At 42.2% G+C, this 26,419-nt stretch overlaps 1 protein-coding gene across 4 annotated transcripts in view; it reads left to right on the forward strand.

Annotated features, from left to right (window-relative positions):
* Positions 1-26,419, forward strand: part of PHRF1 (PHD and ring finger domains 1) — a 33,668-nt gene that overhangs the window by 5,581 nt on the left and 1,668 nt on the right. For 3 of the 4 annotated variants that reach the window (XM_064452422.1, XM_064452424.1, XM_064452425.1), the window contains exons 2-17: positions 136-250; positions 574-696; positions 2,273-2,505; positions 3,489-3,572; positions 4,535-4,656; positions 10,365-10,462; positions 11,009-11,181; positions 14,997-15,126; positions 15,490-15,614; positions 16,464-16,651; positions 17,487-17,606; positions 19,573-19,727; positions 20,589-23,381; positions 24,091-24,167; positions 24,783-25,043; positions 26,163-26,291. In XM_064452422.1, the coding sequence (XP_064308492.1) occupies positions 160-250; positions 574-696; positions 2,273-2,505; positions 3,489-3,572; positions 4,535-4,656; positions 10,365-10,462; positions 11,009-11,181; positions 14,997-15,126; positions 15,490-15,614; positions 16,464-16,651; positions 17,487-17,606; positions 19,573-19,727; positions 20,589-23,381; positions 24,091-24,167; positions 24,783-25,043; positions 26,163-26,291 (4,902 nt within the window). In that variant the 5' untranslated portion in view covers positions 136-159. The remainder of the gene's footprint in view (positions 1-135; positions 251-573; positions 697-2,272; positions 2,506-3,488; positions 3,573-4,534; positions 4,657-10,364; positions 10,463-11,008; positions 11,182-14,996; positions 15,127-15,489; positions 15,615-16,463; positions 16,652-17,486; positions 17,607-19,572; positions 19,728-20,588; positions 23,382-24,090; positions 24,168-24,782; positions 25,044-26,162; positions 26,292-26,419) is intronic. The other variant, XM_064452426.1, reaches the window with a different exon arrangement.

The following is a 26,419-nucleotide window of genomic DNA, read 5'->3' on the forward strand; positions in this document are numbered from 1 at the left end:
AGAAGCCTTTGCTGCAGAGCAATGTTCCTTCTACCCTTCACATCTCCACCAATGCGTCGGATGCTCTTTTCCAGGCTAACAACTGCTCTGCTTGCATAGGGGTACACTCCCTCACTGAAGTCTGCCTTCTTGCAGGGAGCAGATTCCCAATGTCCTGCCATGGATGATGACAGCCAGGATGAACTGATAAACAAGAATGCTGCACTAGGCAAGGCTAAAAGACAGAGTCTCGCCCTCCTCAGTGAAACAGGTAAATGCAGCCTCTCTGCATGTGCACAGCTATAGTTCTAGGTTGGAGAACCCATTGGTTTAACCTCAAAAGAGAAGCAGAGATATATTTGTGACCCTTTATTTCTTTTTCCCTGATAATTTTGTTTCCTAAACTCTGTATCTTAAACTGCTGTCAGGCTTTCCTTGAGTTCTGAGGATCAAGCAGCGTTGATACCACTGAGGAAATCTGGGTTTCACTTTGTGTATATAATATCCTGAGCAGGAGCTCTAGTGTGTCCTTCACTGTTCTGCCTGCCTGTCTGTATCAGGTACGTATTTCCTCTCTTCTCTTTTCTTTTTAAGAAAGCAATGGTGGAAATAGCTGTGATTCAGAAGATGATACCGGAAGTGAGGAGGAAGATGATGACACTGAGGGAGAGGGGGGTGAGGAGGACAAGGAGGAAAGTGAAGATGAAGAATTAGAAGGTAGGTCTGTTAATGTGCACTAACAGGCATATTTTTAATAATTGGAGGACAAGTGGGATGAAAGCTTTTAATCCAGAAATTAGCCATGAAATGTAAATTCACAGATGCTGCCATGTCAGGTCAATGCCCAAATCCTACAGTAATAAACAAACAAGTAATATTCCCCAATTTCTAAGTTTTTAAAGCATTTGTATGTTTGAAGACTATCTGCTAGCCAAGGTGTTGTAGTTATAGTCAGTAGGAGAGAACTCTGCCCCAGCATGAGTAGAAAAGAAGTCAGAATTGCAGCAATGGCTGATGCTATTTTTTCGCTTAGGAAAAGCATGTTTGTTTGCTTTGGCATGGGACTCTAAAGTGAATGTTGTGATGGGGAGTTTTGGAAATAAATTACTACTGCTGTTAAGCCTAGGGAGGAGGGCAGAAGTCTTGACTAATTCTTCTTTGAAAAAGGAGAGTAGATGTTACTTGGATTTGTTAATTTTACTGAAAAAGTACCCTGTAGCTGCATGTAATTTTAAAACTGCTGCATTCCAATTATTAATTGGATAGACAAAAATAGAGTGTTTTATCATACCTTAAAGCTTGTTGGGAAGGCAAGAACACAGTTTGCCAAGTTACTATTTAGACTGATTTGAACACAGACTAAAAAAGTTGACACCAGGTGCCAAATAGCTTTATTAATCCAGCATTTAGAGTATTCTCTGCTACATCCAGACAGGAGAAGTCAATAAAAAAAGACAAGGGCCCCATTTTCATTATTTAAAAAAAACAACCCCAAAACAACAACAGCTGTCTTCCCTCCACAACCCCTGCCACCCCCCAGCCCCCCTAAAAAAACCCACACACCAACCAAACAAAAAAACCCAAAACAAAACACTGAATCAAAGTGAGAGGTTTTTTTGGTAACTTTTCACTGCTGCTTGAAAATGCCGACTTAATTCACAGGTCTTAAGGAAAAACTAACACATGTGTCTGTATTTTGTACTAAAAATAAAAACACCTTTCAACAATGTGTGCTGAGTGTTTATAATTAATTTTTCTCAAAACTAAGCTTCTTTAAGCAGTCTCCAGCTAGGCACCTGGATCCCTTAACTCTCAAAATCATGGTTTACAAGTGAAATCTTTAATCTGTTTTGCAGGTGAGTATATTGCTGCTGCTTGTCCTCTGGAGTGTCTATTTTTAAAAAAAAAAAAGTTGGATACATGATAACTTTATAACTTTATTTTCTAACTTCAGTGTTCAGTGGTAGTCTGACATATCGTATTTTCTTGCTGTTTTGATAATCTGTTGTTTTTCTGCTGTCTGTCCTTTTAATCTCTGTCAAGACTAGTCACATTATCAGGCTTTATTTTCCACCAGAGTAATCCATTGCTTTTTAGTGAAGGGATTTAGGAGAAAAGAAAACAGCAAAAATGACTGCCTCAGACTGGGGAGACAGTGCTTTGCCATTGCAGCCCCATAAAATAAGCTTACCTGGAATTTTCTGTGGACTGGTACCCCATCTGCCCACCCCCTCTGCCCTTGCTGCTGAAGTCCTGCAGCACACAAGAGTTGTTTTTCATCTCACTTTTTAAGATTGCGAAGACGACGATGACGAAGAAGAGGAGGAGGAAGAAACTGAGGCTGCTGTCGGGGGAATGACTGATTCTCTGAAATTAGAGCCACGCATAAATGAAGCGAGCATTTCCTCTGATGAGGACAGCGAAAACTGCCCCATTTGCCTCAACACATTTAGGGATCAGGCTGTTGGGACTCCCGAGAACTGTTCCCATTACTTCTGCTTGGACTGCATTGTGGAGTGGTCTAAGGTGAGCTGTTTTGTCCCTGATGTCCTGTGGCCTGGTGTGCTCTGCATTCTCCCCTCCGATCCTGCTGTTCTGCTGTAATGGGAACAAAACACTGTAATATTTGTATTTTCTTTCTTAAGCTTTTTTACACAGACTTGGGTTACTGCTCTGTTTGGCAGGTTTTGTGTTTGTGAAGTGTGGATCTGTCTTTCTTGTATCCGTCCTGATCTGTTGTGTTCTCCGAAAGCTGTAATGTCATAAGCAAATGTGTTTCTAGGCATCTAAAACTTTTTTCAAGACAAGACACCAGTAATACTGTTCTTCTTTCTGTGTGTGTATGTATTTCTCTGTATATCTTTATCTTTTGTTGAATTGTGTTGTGGCCATTGGATGGGGATCTGTTGCAACAGTGAACTTTTAAACATAGGAAAGATATAAAAGAATACTGACTAAATCGCAGTTTGCTCTGAATTCAGTTTTCAGTCAGAGTTCTTTGCCACCTGTGTAGTTCCCATAATCATAACCCAGGATGAGAATTACAACAAAATGGACTGTGCATGTAGCAGCACCAGTGGTAATTAAATAAAAAATAAAAGCACTTTTACTGAATATATTTGTAAGCCATTTCCAGTTGCTTATTTGTCCAAAAGAATGAAAATGCCCTAAAACATGAGCAGTATTTCAAGGCAATGCTTGGAAGAATTTTGTTACTTTGGCAATTGAATAATAATTAAAGGACTTAAGGACTTCAGTATGATAAACGCTTTTCTAAAAATGCATGCTTTCTCTGATACAGTAGGTTGGTTGTGAACCAGATAAGTCAGATTTCAGTACTTAAAATGTCAAGACCAATAGCTGTTGAAATGATCACTACATTAATTTAATGCTTATTGCATGAATAATTGAAGAATTCCTTTATAAAAATCGAATCAAGATATGTGCTTATTAACCATATGGGGAACTCTTTTTTTCCGCCCCCCCCCCCCCCCCCTTCTTCCTTCTAGAATGCAAACTCCTGTCCAGTGGATCGAATCCTCTTTAAGTACATTAGCATTCGGGCACATTTTGGTGGTAAAATCTTAAAAAAGGTAAGCTTTCTACTGTAGCAAGCAACAAGGCCAATTGCCACAAAATAGCTATTCAAACGTTTACACTTCCAGCATGTTTATCTGATATTGGATATCTGGATTAATTATTTCTTCCTTATTTTGAGATTGCCTTTTAAGGAACTGTTGCAATTTTTCTTCCTTCTTACCCATGTTTCTTGCAGTATTGTATGTGAATTGAAGCATGGCATTGTTTCTGATGGCAAAAGGGTGTTTTTTCAGAACTGTGTCTTTTGCCTAATGGCCATTTGACTCTCAGCTGTTCTGCATTGATAAGCCTGTCCGGATGGGGAAAATGCGCTGCATACTGCAAGTGCTGTTATAGTATGAATAATCTAGGTTACACGTGATCTCTTCCTTATGTCTTGCTACCAGCTATACTGTGTAGCAGTTGCGTTGGTAAGGGGAGAGAGCCATGGGGCAATAGTAGAGCTCTTAAAGGCACAGGACAAGTGTGCTCATGGTCTCACAAAAGAATATTGAAGAGCTGTCATTGCTCTTTATTAATATCAGAAACATGTTGGTTTTCAGGAGACATTTAGGAGTTTGCTCTGTTTTCATAAACTGATGGTTTATTAAGTGTTTGCATTTTAACAGAAGTGCGAATTAACATTTAAATCATATGTTTAGGGGGAGAAAGCTAAGCTTGCTCTCTTCTGCCTTGTTTTTCATAGTGTTTTGTTTGACTACTTTTGAGAATTTTGATTTCTGTTCTTAAAATGCAGTTTTCTGTAGTTGTTTTCTGACAGTAGACAAGTTCAGTAGATGTTTTCAAGCATTTGATCGTGTCTTAGATGTGTTAAATGAGCTAAATGAAGGTTCTGGTATGTAACAACCATTTTGATTCATTCACTTTTAGATTTTGCTGCAGGTACCATTAATGTGACAATGAATTTTAAAAAGTGCCATGTCCTCTATAAAATGTGAACCCCTCTTTTATTTAGATTCCTGTTGAGAACGCAAAAACTCAGGGTAATGATGGAGAGGATGATCCAACCTTCTGTGAAGTGTGTGGCAGAAGTGACCGCGAGGATCGCCTGCTGCTGTGTGATGGCTGTGATGCAGGGTAAGAAAGGTTGAAATGAATGTCACACCTGCATGATTGCAGGTAGGGCTGCAGGACTGGCCCGTGTTTGGTCCACAGGCACTATCTGGTCTGTAGGCTGCCCCTTGCTGCTCTCTTCAGGCTCATCATATGGCCAGACTTGTATCCTTGTGCTTTAGTGCAGACATGCCCATGATGTGACGGATCCTTTTCTGGTCATGTAGCAGCATATGTGTGGAGAGTCCTGCACACATCAGTGCTGCAGACCACTGAAACAGGTCTTCAAGTAATGAAGCTGTTTGTGCTCATCCACGCAACATCTGGGTGCATGGAGGGTAAAAAACCATATACCCTTTATGCCTCCTTGAGAGGGTGAATGACTTGTCCCAGCTGACTGAGTACTAGTGCTGTGTGGGAGAAGTGCAGATTCACAGTTTTGTGAGATGTTGAAGTCTTTTCTGTATAGCCACGGCTATTAAACAATTCCCTTATTGCTTCCTTCTGCCTCTGCCTAGCTTATTTTTTCCCCTCCTTGATTAATAAAAGAAGTGTTTAAGTAGAGGCATCAAGATACTTGAACACAACTTTGGGCCTACAGTCTTCTGTTAGAATTTAAAGCTCTAATACTGTTTAATCGGTCTTGCAGCATTGTTAGTTTGATGTCAGAAATTACCTATTGAACAGGGAGAGGTACTTGCTTGCAATGAATATGTAAAATAATCTTTCAAAAATTACTTCTAGCAGGCTAACTAGACATCTGGTAAGTCTGTTTTTGTCTCTGTGTTCGGTAGTGTCTATATACACTGATTCACATTCTGGAGAAGGGACAAAATCAGGAATGCTAAATATTGTTAAGCATGTCATCAGAAGACTGAGTTTAAAATACTTAACCAGAACCGGTGTTTCATAGGTTTTATCTGAAGTCATGTCTTTCAGTTCTTTCTGAATTTTCATAAGCCTCATGCAGGACACTTCTTCAGGTTTTCCTTTGTGGTCTCTCAGTAGTTCCTCTGATTTCTGGCCCCATGCTCCCTTCCCTCCCCCCGCTTCGGCAGATACAGTTTTTTATTTTTATCTTATTTTCCTAAAATAAGTTCTTTATAAATGCTTGATTTCTAGAGTTAGCACTTCAGAAAGCACTTCCTGAAGAAAGATCTTGCAGTCTTTACGAGCTCTTCAAGGCTGAGATGAACTGTAGAAAAATGTACAGTAGTTTGCTTCGAATCCTAGTTTTATTCCTCTACATTCTTGGTCTGACCTGACACTAGAACGAAAATTTAATCAGTTATTTTTGCCAACAATTCTAAAGCCAGTGGAGTCATCCTGTCTTTCTGTTGCTTTTAGCCAGACAATGTTTAAATTGTGTGGTATAATGCTATTATGTTATTAATTTAAGTTATGGTTTAAGTAATCAAATCCTTTTCGACTGAAACCATTTTCAGGTAAGATTTGTTGGAATGTGACAACTTAACTTTCTGAACTGTGTAACAATAGCCTGCTCTTGCATCTTGAAGACTTCCTCCTTGAAGAATGTTCAACCTTTCTGGACTCCTTTGCCCTTCAGGACTGCCTCCCAAGGGACTCTCCCAAACAGTGCCCTGAACAGGCTGAAGTCTGCCCTCTGGAAGTCCAAGGTGGCAGTTCTGCTGACTCCCCCTCCCTACTTCTCCGATAATCGAAAACTCTGTCATTTTGTGATCACTGTGCCCAAGATGGCTTCCAGCCATCACATCACCCACAAGTCCTTCTCTGTTCACAAACAACAGGTCCAGCGGGGCACCTTCCCTAGTTGGCTCACTCACCAGCTGTGTCAGGAAGTTATCTTCTGCACACTCCAGGAACCTCCTAGATGTTTTCCTCTCTGCTCTATTGTATTTCCAGCAGACATCTAGTAGATTGAAGTCCCCTGTGAGGACAAGGGCTAGCGATTGTGAGGCTTCTCCCAGCTGCTTATAGAATGCTTCATCTGCCTCTTGGGTGGTCTGTAACAGACTCCCACCATATCTGCCTTGCTGGCCTTCTCCCTGGTTCTTACCCATAAACACTCAACCCTATCATCACCATCATTAAGCTCTATAGAGTGCAAACACCCCCTAACATACAGAGCTACCCTGCCACCTCTCCTGCCTTGTCTGTCCCTTCTGAAGAGTTTGTAGTCATCCATTGCAGCACTCCAGTTGTGTGAGTCATCCCAGCATGCTTCTGTAACTGCCATTACGTCACAGTTTTCCAGCTGCACAATGGCTTCCAGCTCCTCCTGTTTATTGCCCATGCTGTGTGCATTGGTGTAGATACACGTCAGTTGGGCTATTGATCCTGCCACCTTTTTGTGGGGAGAAGCCCTAATTCCTATGTGACCATTCTCAGGCACTTCTGTGGTTTCTAACACATCAATAACATATGTGTTTTCTGCCATGTGGATCTCCATCCCCTACTTCCACTGAGATGGTAGACTGAAGGACCTTGCTAGCACACTGTCTTTCAAACATTGGTGTGCCCCCCACCCCAGGCTTATCTCTAGCAAGACTGGTTTCATTCCTTCCCCCTTCAAATCTAGGTTAAAGCTCTTGCAATGAGCCCTGCTAACACCTGTGCAAAATGCCTTATCCCCTTTGAGGCAGGTGTTACCCCATCTGCTGCCAGCAGGCCTGGTGTTGTGTACACCAACCCATGATCGAAAAGCCTGAAATCCTACTGGTGACACCAGGCTCAGAGGCAGGTATTGATCTCCTGGCTCTTCCTGTTTCTTCCCTCCTCATTTCCTGCAACTGGATGGATAGAGGAGGATACTACTTGTGCTCCTGATCCCTTAACTAGTCATCCCAAGGCCCTGAAGTCTCTCTTGATTGCCCTTGCACTATCTGTTGCAACTTCATTGCTGCCTACATGAAAAATCAATAATGGATAATAATCAGAGGCCCATACCAGGGTAGGAAGCTTTCTCTTCACATCTTAAACCTGGGCCCCAGGGAGGCAGCAGACTTCCCTAAGAAGTGGGTCCAGTCTGCATATTAGGCCCTCTGTTCCCATCAAAAGGGAGTCTCCTATGACAATGACCCATCTTTTTTTCTTTATGGAAGCAGTTTTGATGCAGGAGATAGGCCAGCTTAACCTTGGCAACACCTCCAAGCTGGATGAACCTTCATCCTCGCTACTGTTCGGTTCCACTTACAGAGCCTCGTATCTATTAGGCAAGGGCACCTAGGAAGGTGAGGTAGTCACAGAGGAGACACACCTGCTGTGCCGGGCAGCAGGTAAATGAACCTGAGAAGATGAATGTGAGTAAAATCAATGGCCAGGCACTGAGATATATTATCAGGCAGTGAGTTTTGGCATGGGAAAGTGAAACACACTGTTTCACTCTTTTATTTCCTTTACTTTTTTTCAGAGTTAAACACTATAGTACATCAGAAATAACAGTAGCATTTCCCCTTTTAGAAAAAGAACAAAGTTGGTCATGAAAATGTTGCTAATCTGAAGCTGAAACTCGTACTTGAAGGCTGTGGTCTCCCTGTGTTCCTTGCCTAGGGAACTTGGTCTAAGCACTTGGTTTTCATGGGAGGCATCTCATTTACTTGGGAAACCTGCTTTAATTCTTTTTAGCAGTGTAACTTGAACATGAGTTGCTTCAAAAGTTCTGTGCTACTAACACGTCACTTTATCTGGGTTTTAATTGCTGAAGATGGAATTGAACAAATAACAGAACCCAGGTTGGGTAATGTTGAAAGGATTTCCTGGGTAGCTTCTCTGTAAGTGGTTGGTGAGACTGCTCAGTCTAGTTGCTCAGCCTGTTGGGTAGAGAACATTTCAAAAGCCCTACCTAAGGGAGCATCATGCTCTCCTCTTTCCCTTTGAGGTTTGATAAGGACTAGCATGGTTCTCAGGTGTTTGGCGTCAGTGTGGTTAGTCTCCAGTCCTGCAAGTAGCTCTATGAAGCCCGTGACTGACCAATGCTCTGCAACCTAGCTTGTGCAGTTACACAGAAATCCTGTTACCAGTTATCTTAATTATATCTGGTATATGTGGGATGCAGTGTGCTTATTCAACGTAACAAGGCATTGCAGTTGACCCGTGACTAGTCATGCAAAATAAAATGCTCGTAAGCGCCAGTAAAGTTAATACTATGTTGGTTTGCAGGAAACCGATGTAGTTTCTTGATTGCCTGTCTCCCCAGCACTCAATACTTCTCTCTTTTCTCTTTACCACCATCTGTTTTGGTTCTGCACACTTCTTGCAGCTTGGGTTCAAATGACAAGCAATATATCACACAGCAAGGGAAGAACTCTCACTTGTCTGAACTTTTTTGAGCCTAATGTGATCAGAATACCATCTAGTGACTACATCAGTGGACAAGGGAAGAGCCATGGATGTCATCTATCTGGGCTTCTGTAAGGCCTTTGACTTAATCCCCCCACAATGTCCTTCTCTCTAAACTGGAGAGATAAGGATTTGATGGGTGGACTGTTTGGTGCATAAGGAACTGGCTGGATGGTTGCATCCAGAGAGTAGCGGTCAATGGCTTGATGTCCAGATGGAGACCAGTGACAAGTGGTGTCCCTTAAGGGTCCATACTGGGACCAGTGCTGTTTAATGTCTTCATCAATGACGTAGACAGTGGGATCGAGTGTACCCTCAGCACATTTGCGGTTGACACCAAGCTGAGTGGTGCAGTTGACACACCAGAAGGATGGGATGTCATCCAGAGAGACCTGGACAAGATGGAGAGGTGGGTCTGTGAGAACCCCATGAGGTTCAACAAGTCCAAGTGCAAAGTCCTGCACCTGGGTCAGGGCAACCCCCAATATCAGTACAGGCTGGGGGATGAAGGGATTGAGAGCAGCCCTGCAGAGAAGGACTTGGGGGTACTGGTGGATGAAAAGATGGACATGAACCTGCAACGTGCGCTCGCAGCCCAGAAAGCCACCCATATGCTGGGCTGCATCAGAAGCATGGCCAGCAGTTTGAGGGAGGTGATTCTGCCCCTCTGCTCTGGTGAGGCCCCACCTGGAGTGCTGTGTCCAGCTCTGCGGTCCTCAGCACGAGAAGGATATGGAAATGTTTGAGCGGGTCCAGAGGAGGGCCACAGAAATGATCTGAGGGCTGGAACAGCTCTCTTTTGAGGACAGGCTGAGAGGGTTGGGGTTGTTCAGCCTAGAGAAGAGAAGGCGCCCAGGGAGACCTTATTGCGGCCTTCCAGTACTTAAAGGGGGACTATAGGAAAGATGTGGGCAACCTCTTTAGCAAGGCCTGTTGTGACAGGACAGGGGGTAATGGTTTTAAACTAAAGGAGGATAGATTTAGACTGGATATAAGGAAAAAACTTTTTACTTTGAGGGTGCTGAAACACTGGAACAGGTTGCCCAGAGAGGTGGTAGATGCCCCATCCCTGGAAACATTCACGGTCAGGTTGGACAGGGTTCTGAGCAGCCTGCTTTAGTTGAAGACGTCCCTGCTCAGTGCAGGGGGGTTGGACCTCTAAAGGTCCCTTCCACCCCAAACCATTCTATGATTTTATGATTGTATGATTCTATAATTTAAGACAGTTATATAACTATTAGGTAGCATCGTTTCTCTGGAGATTGAAACTATGGCCTATGCATCTGCTTCTACCAAGCTTAAGAAAATGTGTCCACATTATGTAGTGTGTGGATAGAGGTAAAAGGCTCTCCTTGTCAAACAGTGTGCTCCTTACCTTTTATTTTACTTTTTTTTTTTAATCTTTTCTCAAGGTATCACATGGAATGCCTTAATCCACCTCTGAGTGAAGTCCCTGTAGATGAATGGTTCTGTCCAGCCTGTGCCCCCATAAGTGTCAGTGTTGCTGCAGGTAAGGGTTTCATGATATCCAGTCAAAATAAATATTTTTCTCCGGACTTAGATAATGTGAAGCATTTGCTGTTTTGAAGAGATGTTTGATCTGCTTTAAATAATTGTTTTGATAGGCATTCTCACTTGAACCTAAAGAATTGACTTGAACTCTTGACTGATGAGAGGATCTTGCTTATTAAGATTTTCATCTGAGGTTACAACTTGTGGAGCTGCTTCTTACAAGCATTCTTTAGCATTCTTTAACCCTCCGGAGGCAATCCCAGCACCTTAATGCCACTGCATTGCATTATGTTTGAAAGAATTTGTCAGTATCCTGACCTCAGATTGCCACGGTAGCAGTAATTTCTGTTACCTAGAAAATTGTGTTTCTGTTAACAGTCTGAAGCAGTGGTGTCTCTGCTCATTTTCTTTTGAGAGGATAATGTCTGCCTTTGGAGGTGATTAGTTTAAGAAAGGGAATACCAATTTTTTCTTTTTTGTCCAAAATTCTTGAAATTATTTTACCTGTAGAAAGGCAAATGACCTGGGCATCTTTTCTTTCAAGATACCGATCATGTCAGTGAAGAAGAGGTTGCTGCCCTCATGGCTGATGTTACTCCTACCACCAGTAGGCTGCGCCCTCATGTCCGAACGCGAGCTATAGCCAGGACTCGGCAGAGCGAACGCGTTAGAGCAACAGTAAATAGAAACCGGATAACAACAGCACAACAAATTCAGGTATTTAGGAGTATTTGCTAACAATCCTCTGGAAGAACATTGTGGAAGTGTTGAAATGAGTCCCTCCCTTAAGTAGTTCAGCTGCCTGTGTTGACTGTTGATAGCATAAACGTTGTTAGCTGTGGAGTTCTTTTAAACTGAGATGTAGAACATGGGCAAATTGAGTGCAGCACACGACCAAGACTCTTTATTTTGAAATATGCAGTAGCTCCCTCTCTTAATCTGCGTTTTTATCATCTCAGTTGTGAGCAAAATTGTATTGTTGTTCAAAGTGGCTGTTAATGCACCGTTTGTGCACCACTTCTGTGTTTTTAGCATACTTGTTGGCGAGATAGGGCATCTTTTTTTTGACATTTGTGTATTTCCTTGTTTGTCCTCCTACTTTCCCATATCAGTAGGATCTGTTGGCCAATTTCAGCCAAATTGAAGAGAAAAAATTAGTATTTTTAATGTTTCTGTTTATGAAAATCAGCCTCTTACTGAAGGGAAAAAACTCAGATGCTAGTGTCCTCAGTGATGTGGCAGTATGAGTTCAACCACATTAATAGGTACCAGAGAATCTATGCAAGAAAGTATCCCAAATTCCCAACGTCCCTTAAACCCTTTACTCAATGAACTGTTTACTGAAGATGACTGCAGCTGAGATATTTCTGGATGTTTCTGTTGGCTGGGATAATTATGATCCTTAAGGTAAAAATTAGTATGCTGCAAACTGAAAACTTCGAACTTTGGGATCTCCTGCCTGCTTTGCCCTCTGGCTTTAGCCAAAGCACGCTACCTGTCACTTGCATAAATACAAAAGCCTTAAATTGCACAGGAGCATATGGTGACTTAGTGTGGATGCAGAACCTGTAAATAACCTCCCTGGGACTAATGATATGTTAATTGGTTCATTAATGCTGCTGTTGAATTTGGTAGAAAAGTGTGAAATTCTGCAACTTCAGAAAGGAAGAGGAGGATCTGATGTGATGTAAGGAAAATTTGGCTTCCCTTGGGGATGGTCAACCATGGGAATAGGTTGCTTGGACAGTTTTTTAAATCTCTATCTTTGGGGGCTTTCAGCACCCGTCTGAAGAAAGGCCTAACCAACCTGGTTTGAATTCATTGCTGACCAGTGAACATAAAGGTCAGGCCTTTCCAAGGGACACGCCAAGATCCTGTCCAACCTGAATTACTCTGTGATCCTATGAAAATACACTTGGCTTCATCTGACAATAACACGCCATTTTGGTTTTGATCATATTAAGTCAGGTTTTTTCCAAAGATAGGAAAATGTAGAAAAGAGGGAGAAGGGAAGACTGGATAAAACTAAGTATGTCTTCAAGTTGGTCAGTTGGCTGTGGATTTCAGGTTGTGTCTGCTATAAAGGCTCCACTTGGAGCATGAAGTGCAGGCTGGGAAAAGACTGAGTTGGAAGTAGGAGGTCTGGCAGATTAAGCTTTCCCTTGTTAATCCAGTTGTGAAGGTCAGGTGAGAAAGAAAAAGTAGATGCACTTGAGATTGAAGTGCCTCAACTTCATGAGCTACATTTCTATATTCTGTAACTTCAGGCAGAAGAAATAAAGGTAAATAAAGACAGGCTTAAGGGAAGCAAACCAAAATGCCAAAATCCGGTTGGGAAGACCAGTCTACTCTTAATTAGCTCCCCCAGAGCTTGCCTGTTAAATTTCTCATCAAATTCATTGTAGTGGGAGGAGAGAAATCTGCAGCAGATCCCAAATGATCTGAATTACAGCAGTAAGTACAATCTGAAATAGGTGCCATGAATGAAGATCTAGCTCACATTAAGTTTTTATCATGTTTTTTCCCTTGATTTAAGGACTCCCAGGAGTGCTTTAGCAGTCTTTAAATTCATTGTCCTCCATGGTGGAGGTCATCTTACCTGGCTGCCAACCCCTGTCTGCAAACCTAGGCCTTTTAGTTTCAACTTTAGAAGAATTAATAAAATTAAAAAACTTGATGAACTATTTTGATGCATTGTTGTTAAGCAATTATATCTGAGCTCTCAGGGCTATACGTTGAAAAAAAGAAAAACTGTAGGAGAGTGTTGTGTGAGGTGAAAGGCTATACAACATAACTGCTACTGCTTTGCTTTCTTTCTTTCCCTACCCGTTGTTTCAGAAATAGTGTGTAGCTGTCTCCTGCAGGTGAGAGGGGTGGTGCCTGGGGGCTTTACTATTGCATAGTGGCGTAAGCCTGGGAGCCCAGTACTTCCCATTCAAGAAGCCATTCTTTAATATACTTCTCAATCTGCAGAGATTATTACAAACTATACCTGGAAAGGCACTGTTACTTATTCCTTTTTGTCTCTGAATAAAAGTGTATCTTATTCTAGCTCGCAGCTTGAGTAGACTGAAGCTTAAGTGTGTAAGCTGTTGTCCTCAAAGCATAAGATGCTGATTTCAGATCCTTGGAAAGCTTTAGTATTTGGGGAGGCTGTTTGTTTTGTAATTCATCTGTTGTTCTATAGGTGCCTAAACTAGTGGTGGTTAACTAGATCCACTATTTTAGGTCCTTCTAGAAAAATAAATATGTTTAGCCTAATGTTCAGGGCTTTCCTTATTCCATGCTGCTCCTCCAAATCAGAGAACCATATGTAGCATTTATTGGCACCCATTATACTTAAAACAATGGCATTCTAATAAAAATCACTCAGTAAAATAGTTTGGAGCATGCATTAGTGACACTAACAGAGAAGCCTGGCAAAATTACTTCCGTAGTAAGATGAATTGAAGTATATATTTCTGTTAGTGTATTCTATTTTCAAACATTTTGCTGTTTGAATTTTCTTTGCCACTGCAAGATACTCTAAAGCCATTCTCCTCTAGTGTTTGTGCTGTATATATATTTTGTAAACGTATAAGGATCTGATGCATATGCTCTGTTAGAAAGTAAGCACGATGAATAAACTGTAACATCAGAGGCCTCTTTGCATCTGCTACCCTCATATGAAACTATCAATTATTGATGCATTTGTAGTTGCTTGAAGAAAGGAGAGAGGGTAGGAAAGGTGTCCCTGCCCATGGCAGGGGGGTGGACTAGATGATCTTTAAAGGTCCCTTCCAACCCAAACCACTATATGACTTTCTGATATTTTAGGAATATGGTTGGTGTGGGCATGGAAGGAGCAAACCTGTGCTATGTTTGCCCAGCAAGGAGGCTTTGAGCTCACATTCTGAGACTTGTGGTTTAGAATCCATATGTTTCAAATGTGTTTGCTTAAATGTGGTTGACCTTTGAGTATAGAGAGGAAGAGGAATTTGGACCTTGTAGGAGCTGTTCCTGCTTATCACAATGAAGTGATGTTCTGGAGGGGGACTTACCTGCCATTTCAGTGAGTTCCATGAGGTGTGTGTTTGAAATGTTGCCTCCGGACATGTTTCACAGCATTAGCTAAATCTGACCTAAAGAATGAGGAGTTTAAGACAGGGGGCCTGTACTGTGTTGGCTTTTCAGTCTTTGCTCATCACACTCTGCTGTACGATGAGCCTGAGGTCAGTTAGGTAGATTTGGGAAAGTACTTACATGACCTTTTCAACTGAGAAATTGTCAATCTCTGGGATTGTTCTCACTTAAAGAGTCCAAATTAGGCTAGCCATGACTTGTAATACTGAGGGAGGCTGAAGAGCAAGGTCATGTTATTCTTAATATGACAGTCAATAGGTGAGAAAGGTGACATAATTGCTTAACTGGCAGTTTGGTAACGTGATTCCTCCTCATTGGAATCTCAAATCCATTTTCCATCAAATGCCTTTAACTGATTTGTTGCTGACTGTTAGATACCTGTATCACATAACTTCTAATCCCCCATGCAGCACGTGCCAAGGTACCTCATGTCCTCTCTTCTGGATGAAACAATTGAGGCAGTTGTAGCTGGCCTAAACACAGCTGTCTACCAGCGTCCTCTTACACCGCGGGCTCCTACTAGGCAGAAAAGAAAAACAGGTAAGGACATCGGACACATTCTGCGATTCCCATCTGCAAGAATAAAAGCTTTGGGAAGATAAGCCTGAATCATACAAAATACTGTAGGTCAGCTGTGTGCTGCCACACCTTTGCAGCTACAGAAGTACACCACATGCATTTAGTTCTTTCCCCATACTGCCTCTGCCCAGAAGCATCTTGAAGGTTGCTTTTAAATAAATACTAATGATCTCACTTTTTCTGTTGTGCTGTTTTATGCTGTTGCAGCACACTGTATGTCTCTTGGAGCTGCTATGTGTGCCATGGGGGAATGAAAAAGGGAATACCAGGTAAAACACAGTGCCAGTACTTAGCCAGATACTTGGTTGTCTTTTGTCCCGTCAGGTAGGAGGAAGAAAGTAGGAGGCAAAAAAAGAAGTCAGACAAAATCTTCTGCTGGGAAGAAGCAGAAGAGATGCAAGCGTCTGATAAAGAAGAGGAGGGGGAAAAAGATGAGAGTAAGATCACATGTGAGTTTCTGCCAGTGTCAGTATCTGCCATTTTTCGGCCATCTGTAAAAGCACTATAACATGGGATTCAATGGAAAAAATACTATCTTGCAACGACAGCAGATAACTTTTTTTTTTCTGGTGGCAGTATGTGCAGGATGTGTCCAGTGTGCTCCAGAAAGGTGCTGTATGTGGAAATGAGTTACAACTTCCAGGCAGGCCTGCTGGGTTTGCTGACAAATCCTGTTACCTGAACTGCAGGGATCACGCTGTAAAGCATGTCCTGCAGGCTTTGTGTTATGCCTTGCCATTCAGCTGTAGTGTTCACTTGGCACTGATGCAAGCTCAGTTAAAATTGCCACTACCTATTTTTTTTAATAGGCAATGGATGTTAGTGTCTGTGTTGCAGCAAACCCAGTTAATCAGGTGTAAGGGCTCTCAAAATAGCTTTCAGTTGTGGATAGTGTTCTCACGTGAATGATACTGACCTACAGTCATAAAAGTCTGCACCAGTTTGACTTTTGTGCTTAGCTACCTTAACTAGACTTTACATCCTACAGCCAGAACTGTCTCTCCAGCCTTTAATAAGGAATTGACAATTTTTAATTACATCATTAAAGATTTTTAGAAACTTATCTGGTCGCTTAAATCTGGTATGTGCAGTCTCTGTATGAAGTGACATATAGGCCATAGTTAGAAGTTTAATAAATGTTTTAAAACAAATATAGACAATAAATGCACACTGCTTCTGCTACCAACAGTAGTAACTGCATGACTGTACTTGGCCTAAGAGAAGAATTTGGGGCTTTAAACCCAGGGTACATACCTGCCCTATAACGTACAAATAACTCAGTCTCTTTGTGTGTGCAGGTGAAAAATGAGGTTACTACTCGCTCCCGTATTGCAAGAACTCTTGGTCTTAGTAAACCTATGCGTGGGGCCTCAATTCCTTCCATGTACAAACCAACAGAGCCCTCGCTTGGTCTGATGAGAGCAGATATTGGTGCAGCTTCTCTGTCTGTGTTTGGAGATCCATATGAGCTGGATCCTTATGAAAGGTAAGATATCTATGGGTTATGATCAGGGACCTGATAATTTCACAATTGCCGGGTTGCTTGTACATGTGACTTCTTACAGAGCATAGCTCTCGCATCTGAAGACAGCTTTGGATACACAGCTCATAATAACATGTTGGCCTGTTCTTTCTTTCCTTCTTGGCTGAGTTGCTGAGCTCTTAAAAGAATCGCCCTTCTTTAAAGAGGTTTGCCAAAATAATAAGCCTCGTGAAAACCTTTAATAACGATCTGTGAGGTTACTGAAAGGCTAGAATCTGAAGGAGTCGGATCCTATTCAGTTGTTTTCTATTTATTTATTTCAAGTGAAGCCAGCTAGCCTATTTGGTATACAATAAACAGTGACTTCACATAGAATTAAATGGACCTGTGGAAACTTCCATGTTTCTCCTTTTCCTGTCTTCACTTATCCAGGCACTTTAAATTCAGGTGGAATCTTACGATGCCACAATTTGTGTCACTCTTAAGCTTTGGATTTTGGGAGGGGGTGTCTGAAATTATTGTTGGTGAAATTTAATTTTCCACTGAATAAGTCATTTTGATCCTTTTATAAAAGGATATCTCCCATATACTATTTTAGAAATAAAAATCTACATTTGTATCTCTGCTGGCTGAGTTATGCTATTCTATATATGTAGCCACAGAAAAGTATATTGCACAAATCTTTTTATAATGTATCACAATAAAACATGCTTTCTAGCCATATCTGTCCTAGTAGTATTATCTACTTCATCTATTTGACATAAAAAAGCATTCAGACAATTTCAGGGTTTTTGTGTGTGTGTGTGTGTGTGTGTGCGCGCGTGTGTTTTACCCACAGTAACGAAGAGGTTCCAGCAAATCCAGATTCACCAGTGAGTGCCAAAAGGAGAGTTCTCTCACAGTCAGCACTGAGGTCTCACCGTCCTGTAGCTAGACCTATTTCTGTGGGACTTCCCAGGTAAAAATCCATAAAGTTTGTTTTGTTTTTTTTCTTAATTGTCTAAAGACCCTAACAAAAGAGCAAACTGGGTAATCATCCTGGCCTAACTCTTTTCTTACCCTGAGTATTTTGAAAGAGTGTGTGTGCCTGAACATGTGTAGATAAATAACCACAGCATTTTAGGCAAGAATTCTTCTTTTATGTTGAAAGACACACGCTTATTCTTTTGTAATAGCTCTAACTATTGCACTGAAATTTCATATTGTTATTTCCACCCTAATCTAGCTCTTCTTGCTTTCTGTTTTGGGATCGTTTAGTAACCCCATTAGTATGATTTAACAGTTAATAAGACTTGGATTTTAAAAAACGCTTGCTTATTTGAGAGGGCTGGGGAATCTAATTGCGCATCCAGAGGAGCAGATGAGGGATGTAACCCCCTCACCCAGTTCCCCTGCCATTTGTTGGAGCTCAGAAAATGGAGAGGACACTGTTTGATCCTGTAATTTAACAGTTGCTTTGCTGTCTGGTGGTTTGTGTGTGTAAATTGTATACCCCTGTGCCCACCAGGGCCAGGGAGCATTGCTTGAGTGCCTCCTGCTGGCAACCAGAGTGGGGTTTTCAGGATTGGGCTGTAGGATGCAGTGCAGAGAGGTAGGGCACAGGAAGCAGGAGCATGATGAGAAGAAAAGGGATGGGGAAAATGGCTGAGGCAGGTACCAACCAGGTCACTGTAAGGCTGAGGGAGCTGAAGACTGGGAGAAATGGAGGGAGCTCAGCTTAATTGATTAAAGGTGTGAGAGGTTTACATGGCTGTCCTCTAATGCATCTGACTTATGGCAAAGGTTGGTTTCTCAGGATTAAGATAGTATATTTCTATGGTAGCTTGGAATATTTCTCTACCTTTCCCATCTCAATCTTGAAGGAAGCTTTTCAGGAAGCTTTCCATGACCTCCGAGTTATTTGAGTAACACATTGCTTAGAAGGTGGGACTGTTTAGCTGAAATTCAGCTTTTCTAAAGGCTTGATTTGCCTGGACTACAGTGAGTTTCCTGGTCTGGTGTGGGTGGCCAATTCTTTTAGCCTTCCCATTTTGTCGTTCTGTTGTATGTTATTACAGGTTTTTGGTGTACATTATGTTTGGAAAGCTTGCTTTGTTGTCATACGGAAAGGAAATGTAGCTCCCTCGACCAGCTGGGTCTGTGGTTCCTTTAGAAGTGTTTTGGTTTTTTTGAAAAAACAAACAAATGCCAAAACCCCACCAACACAAAAGCAAAGAAAGAAAAACGAACAGCCACACCCTACCACCAAAAACACTCAAACCTCTTCAGTCCACATTTCAAGAACAGAGAACTTAAAACCATTTTCATAAGGCTGAATAATGCATAAAGGAGAGTGTTTGTGTTGTCCCTTGTGTGGGAGCAATGCTGTTATTCTCAGCGTAATTCTTCCTCTGCCGTGCTTTTATCTACCCTACCAGTAGGCACCTCTGTGTATTCTGTCTCGTGCTGAACACTGGTTCTAGCTTCATCAATTTTTTTAGATAGCAGTGTAGGCCTGAGGAATAAATTTGTGATTTGGTGGTGGGGAAGAGAGGCAGCTGGGATGGAAATATCTCTGAAGTGCTGAACAATGGTTTGTGCTTCGAAAATGCATCTTAAATGCACTAGAAAGTTACTCTTGATACACAACGCAGTGAGCGTCAATCTTAAATAAAATTAAAAGCATTCGCTTACCAAGGGTCTCTGGTATGATTACATGCTTTCCTATCCTGTGGTGTTCCTGTGGGAAGTCAGTAAAAGCTTCACCTTCTGTTTGTCAGAGGGAGATGGGGGCTGAATGACTTTAGTGAAGCCAAAATTGCAAGTGAACTTCCCTGGCTGACCTCTGTTTATGCCCTTGATTTTGGTTTCTTTTTAATGTAATGTGCGTGTATAGAACAAGTGCTGTAAGAGTAAAGGAAATATAACCCCTCTGAAACATGCAGAAGCAGTGTACCTGCCTTGAGTCCTGATCAAGAAGCAGAAGCTGCCCCTGTGCCTGATCTGTTGGGAAGTATCCTGTCTGGACAGAGCTTTCTCATGATGAGTAGTTCGGATGTGGTCATCAACAGAGATGGTTCGCTGACGGCAAAGAAGGCAGGTAAGGGTTTGGCACTTCGTAGTGTAGTTAGCCTCTTTGTTTTATCCATGTCTGCCCTGGTCCTGCAGGCTGCGTAGCTTCAAACATAGGGATACTCTTATTAAGCATTTGAATATATAGGATAGATTCAGTAGTTGTCCACAGTAATCCGTCTAATAAGATTCTTATGTATGCTCGGAAATAGAGTTACTTGTCTCTGTTTTTAATTGCAGAGCTGAGATGTTACTGGAGGATTTTGGTTTTAATGGGTAGTTTCCTTCTTTCAAAAGCACTGCCCTTGTAGTTTCATGCTTTGTTATAAAAAACGGAGGGCTGGATAGAGCAGAGATATCTTAGTACCGAGTTCTTCTGGCATTTGTCATGCATTGCTGCCATGCCTTTGAACTGTACTTTAGTTTGAAAAGCAGTGATGAGGACCTTGGCAAGAAGTTTCCTTGCAAAAGTAGAGCTCTAGAATATGTTCCAGCATCTTCAGCTGTGTCTTCCTTTGGCATGGTATTATTTGGAAAGAATCTCTTCAAACTGAAACTTAGAGCTTTATTCTTAAAATAAGTACCTATAACATCCTCTGTTACAGTCACTTTTATCAATCAGCAGCTACAGGATAATAAACACAAATCTGGTGGTATCTACGGAATAGAATAATTATCTCCTAAATATTAGTATTTACCTCAGATGCAGTTGTCTGGCATTAAACCTTGAGCATCTGACCAAAAGAGCTATTGGACTGCCTTATTACTATGTGGTATTCTGCAAACCAAAGTGGAACTTAAAATAATTAGCTCAGTACTTCTTTTAATGCTGGAGGGGAAATGTCCAGATACATACTGAAAAACTTAATTGTTTGCTTGTATGCCATAGCTCCACTTCCTAGAAAATCAGCGAATGATTCAAGAGTGGATGATGGTTCAGGACATAACATCCAACTGAGTACAGTGCACTCAGGGACCACAGCAAGCAGCTCCATTGCGGGACCTTCAGTTTCCTTGGGGCTGAGTGCTCGCACCAGGCCCTCCTCCTCAAGCCTGTTTTCGTCGCCTCCACCCTCACTAAGCAGGATTGAGCCTGCAGCAAACCCTGCACAGACTATGTCAGAAAAGGCAACTGTAAAATCAGAATATTCAATGACACCCAGGTCTGTTCAGGCTCAGAATATAGCTACTTTGAGCAGGTATGGCTCCAAGGTAGAGGAAATGCCCAGATTTAATGGAAACGCTAAAAACTTTGCCCCCACTGAGTCATCATCAAAGCTGCTGAGCTGTAACTTGAATTCTGGCTCAAAATCTGTAACTGTGAGGCAGCCGTTAAAACCACCTCCCAAGAGAGTTGACATCTTTGAGCTTCCCAGGATACCAAAGATTAAAAAGGAAACCAGCAGCAAGCAGGTGGAGCCAGAACCCTCAGGAAGCCAAAGCTGTGACATCCCCAGCTCCTGTATAACCCAGCTGACTGGCAAAGAGAGCACTAATCAGCCAGGAAAGGGTAGCAAGGTGGAAAGTCAGAAGTCAAATGCCAAGGAGTCTCAGCAACAAACACGTACAAGCGGGGTGTCTTTTTCTACCAATACAGGCGTGTATAGCAGTTCTTCACTGCTGGGCACTTCAAGGACCAAAGGGCCAAGCTCTTTCGAGAGTTTTAAAATCAATATTCCTGGAAATGCAGGGCATCCCAGCAGACTTTCTAACCCAGGATTCTGTAACACCTTCCGCCCTGTGGATGACAAAGTGCAACAGAAAGAGGGTCCTTCACCTCTTTTCTCAGTTAAGAAAAAGCAGGTCAAAAGTGAAATATATGATCCCTTTGAGCCAACAGGATCGGACTCGAGTTCAGCAAGCAGCAGTCCTGAAAGGCTTGGCTCAGGGATCCCGTTAACTAATATTACCAGGACTATTTCCATCGAAAATCCAAAAGTTCAAACGTTTCAAACTGTCCGTCGTTTCACCCCTTACATGGTAGAAAATATATTTGGGTCTGGGGCTGACTCTGATGTGCCATCTAGTAACACAGGGTCTCGTGATGACGTGACAGTAGAAAGCAGGATTGTAGAACAGATCTCTGATATAGAGGAGCGAGACAATATGGATGAGGAAGACTTTCTAAGCAGTCCTTGCACTTCATCTACTGTTAAGCAAATTTCTAATGCAGAGTGTTTAAAGGAGGAAAGCAGAGAGGGCCCTAATGTGTTCTTTAATGCTGAGGAATTGATTAGACCGAATATTAATGTGAAACTCGAACCAGATAGTCCCTCAAAGAATGATGAGCAGCAGGAAGTCCAAAAGGTGGAACAAACAGAGAGGCGATCACGTTCCAGATCCTGTTCGAACTCCAGCTCCCGGAGCAAGAAGAAGATGAAAAGGAAAAAGGCATTTGTCAAAGAGCACAAGAGATCCCGATCAGGGTCTAGGGATAGAGCACACTCAAGGGACCGAAGCTCCAGATCTACCTCTTGGTCAGGTGGAGAAGAGCATAGCAAAACACACACATTGAAACCCAAGAGCAGGAGGTCTTCCACTGATCGTTCTAGCAGTCATGAACGATCTAAAAAAAAGAAAATTAAGGATAAAACCAAGGATAAAAAGGCAAAAACTTCTTGGTCTAGGGAGAGAAGGAAATCTAGGTCATGTTCAGGTAGTCCTGGAAGTACTTCTGAGTTTTATGAAAATAGGAAAAAGAAAAGACGGTCTCGATCAAGATCAAGACGGAGGGAACATTCCCGATCAAATAGCATTGAGAGAACTAAAAGGCGGAAACACAGGAGAGACAAGAGCTACGAGAGGTATGATAAAGATAGTAGCTTGAGGTCAAGGGACAGAAAGAGATCAAGATCCAGGTCTCGGGAGAGGAGAAAGTGGAGGTCTCGGTCTCGGTCTGCATCTCGATCTCAGGAGCACAAAAGCAGCAGATCAAAGGAAAAAAGGCCACGGTCAAGATCATGTTCCAAAGAAAGAAAACACAGATCAAAAGAGACCTCACTTCCTCCTCCACCAGAAAAGGATCAAAAGCCTCCAGTTGAAAATGTGTCCAGGTGTCTGGAGCACCCCCATTCCTTCAAACAAGAGCCAAAGGAGGAGCTAGTACTAGAAGAGCTTTCCATAACCATCCAACCAAATGTCAAACTTGAGGAAATACACACGGAGACCCCGGTTCAACTGAGAGAGGTTCAAGAAACTATAAAGGTAGAACCCGTCTGCCAGGAAGTGACCAGTGAAACTGCATTCCCTGTGCCAGAGATCACAAACATTTGTGTTCCAATTGGCAGTGTGGATTCTTTCACTGAAACAGAATTAATGAGTAGTAGTGATCCAGCAGTGCTTGGTAGCTGTAGCAATACAAACCTTGAGATTACAGTTAAAATAGAAAATACTGCGTTATGTCCATCTCTGATGGAACCGCCCCCAAAGAAGGAAGTTACCTTGCACATGCTGACTGAGGCTGCACCAATTCAAAGCTCATCCAAAAGCAAAATAATAGATTGTGTGACGGAGGTTAAAGATGAGTGCCTTGCGTCAGATGAGAAAAACAGTAATTTCAGTAAGCCTGAACTGGAGGTGGTACCTCGGGGTCCTGCGCTGAAATCAAAAGCACCAGTGAAAAGAGTTACCTGGAATCTTCAAGAGGAAGAGAGCGGCACGTTGTCTGCCGGAAAAGCTCCAAGTAAGTCTCTCTTCAGGAAAACAAACAGCAGTTGAAGCAGGCTGTTTAAGGTTTAGGGTTTCAGTGTTTGGCTAAACCTGGTTGTAGTGTAACAGCTCTGTCATCTGAGCCGGGGTGATCCTGTGATTTCCAATCCTGAGAGCTGGCATTTTGCACTTGTTGAAATCATGAGGTGAGTTGTGTTAATGAATCAGGGAGGACGTGCTGTCAGCGCAGCTCAGCTAGTCAGCGGCAACTCATTCAGCCATGAAGCGCATATTTGCAACCTGATCTCTGAACTGGCAGCCCACATTCCGCCCTTCCTGCAGTTAACTAGAATGGCTGTTTTGCCTTCAGAATTTATAGGTATTTCTTGGAACCAAGGAGCGTGACAAATCTCTGTAGCTCGCTCCTATGAGCTCTGCTAAGCCAAAGCTGCTAGAAGCAGTTTGGCTTGGGACCCTGTGCTGTGTGTGTTGACAGAGTTGCTTGTGTGATTCTCCTTGGTTACTCAAAATGGAAACCCAATGAAATGCAATTGCTCAAGGGGGTGATAAGTCCTCTGTTATCAGAAGCTTTAAAATGTTGATGACTGCTAAACAAAATCCTTTTATAGCTAGCTTTGTTAGATCCTTTTAATTTTTTAAAAATATAATTGGCTTTGCATCTTTGATCCATTAGGTTTATTTTGTTCTTAAATGTTTTTTTTTCCTTTCCTTGGGGAACCTAGGGATGCCATTTTACAAACTTCAGCGAGCAAAAGAAGGGACCTGGAAAACAGAGGACTTGAACCAAACGTTAAATCAGGTGCAGTTAAATGAGCCTCCTCCAACCAATTATATGATTCCTGAGCCTATGTTTCCTGATCTAGATTCCTCTCAGGTTGGTTCCTATTCTGGCACCCAAGTGTCATGGAAGGCATCCCACCTCATCTGTGCCCTCGTGCAACACCCTCCTCATGGCAGAGTTCGCCTTCCTCTGCGTGTGGTACATTTCATATAGCCCATACACCTCAGCAATCCTCTAATCATTTAATCTCTCAGGTGGTCATCACAGTTGAAGAAGCACATTTTCTTTTTAATTCTGCTCTATACATGCAACTTCTGTTTTCAGCAGTAACTTGAGGAAATATGGTGCTGTTTGAGAAGCTGTGAGCTTCTACCTGATTGTGATCAGGCTGTAAAAATTGGCCTGGTGACACTGGTCTGTGCCATCAGTCTGTGCTATCCACCAGCTGAAAGGTGAGTGGGGCTGGTGCTAGCTACTGACACACAGAGACCTAGTTGAGGGCTGGGATGTTAGCCTCCCTGGTTTAAACTGGTAATTACTTGCCTGTTTGAGTGGATAAAAGGTGCTCTGAAAATCTTGATCTGGTGCTCTCTTGTACTTACAAGCATTTACAAAATTATATCTATTTTACAGGTGTATTGTCAAAATATACCTTTGACGCCACCTCTGCCCTCAAGCCTTCCTCCCTATGCCCCTGTCAGCCAGCCCACGGTTCAGTTTATCATGCAGGGTAGTCTTCCAGCGCTTGGCTGCGTGGCAGGACAGAGCCTGACTCCAGAGCCGGGCAGCCTGGCTACTGCATCTGAACCAGGAATCCAAGCTGCATCTGTTGGAAATGCAGAAGAAAAGATCAAAGCACCCAAAGCTCCAGTGGATAAAACAAAAAATGAGGAAGTGAGTGAATGCTATCAAGAAGCAAATGCATAACATTAATGAGCTGTTTATTGGAACTCTTAAAGTTTGGGGTTTTTTTAACTTTCTCTATACTGTATTTTCCCAGCCCCTGTTGTCACTGTTGTTACTGTTGTTTTTGGTCACTGACTATGCTAACCCAGGAGCGGCAGGCGATCGCTTCTTGGAATTCTTTTGGGGTTTACTCCATTTGATGGTTCCACTGCTTCATCACGATAAAGACAGGGAGGGATTAAAGCAACTAAAATACATTCTTGAAGTTCTGAAGCTTTCTTGCATGAATGTTTGGAGGGGACTTCCCAGAAGCCAGAATGTCCAAATTCCTCTAGGCACCTGGTTTCTTCCTTTCCACTCCAGCTTTGAAATTAATGTCAATTCTCATAACAGTCCTATAGAGAAGTAGGAGCGTATCTTGCTGCTTATCAGTGCTGAAAATGCAGAGATAGTAAAATACTCTGGAGATTTTTTGCCTTGCTGCCGAATTTCAGTTTTGCTGTACAGACCATCTGCTCTAAGCATAGTAAATGTGACCACAAGAACAAAAACTTCTTAACCATTTCTTTTACTTTCTACCACAAAACAAGACAAGATTCTTTCCCCACCAAACCTGCATTTATGAGCAGCAGTTTTTATGAACCTGTTTTGATAGAATATGTTCTGATGTCATCTGTAATCCTTAATTTATAGGCAACTCTGCAATTTTCAGAATGTCTTTAGAGCTACCTGAAGCTTTATATTCACAGCTATGACTTGCTGCTTTTAGAATCCGTTGCCTATGGATGGATGGATGTTTACTTCTGAGCTGTTGGAAGGGACGGAGGAGGCCAGAATTAATAAGTGGACATAGTAGTCACTTACTTAAAACACGTTCCCTAAGGCATAGAATAAATGTACACAAAACAAGGGTTCCCCATAGCGTGAACTGGTATTTCTTTGAAGACTGCAATTTATAGTACGGGAAATAACTTTGAGGCTAGCTTTTACTTGGGTCGTTGAAATTGTGAAATGTCTATTTTCATTGTTAGAACATTTCTAAGAAAAACAGGTCCAGAAACCATTCCCAAGATAGCGCAAGGTAATGCACTTCTCTTTGCTGTGCAGTACATGAAGAAACTTCACATGCAGGAGAGGGCTGTGGAAGAAGTAAAACTTGCTATTAAACCTTTTTACCAGAAGAGGGAGATTACAAAGGAGGAGTACAAGAACATTCTCCGAAAAGCAGTGCAAAAGGTAAGGTGTCAGTCAAATGAAATGGAGGAGCTGTGCAGATCGCTAAGTGGCAGTACTTTGGATTGCACTTGCCAGCTTCAACAGTTACCTGCTGTACTGAGTAGCAGACCTTTGGACTCTGACTCATA

The sequence above is a fragment of the Phalacrocorax carbo genome, chromosome 5, assembly GCF_963921805.1.
Source record: "Phalacrocorax carbo chromosome 5, bPhaCar2.1, whole genome shotgun sequence".
Classification (NCBI taxonomy): Eukaryota; Metazoa; Chordata; class Aves; order Suliformes; family Phalacrocoracidae; genus Phalacrocorax; species Phalacrocorax carbo.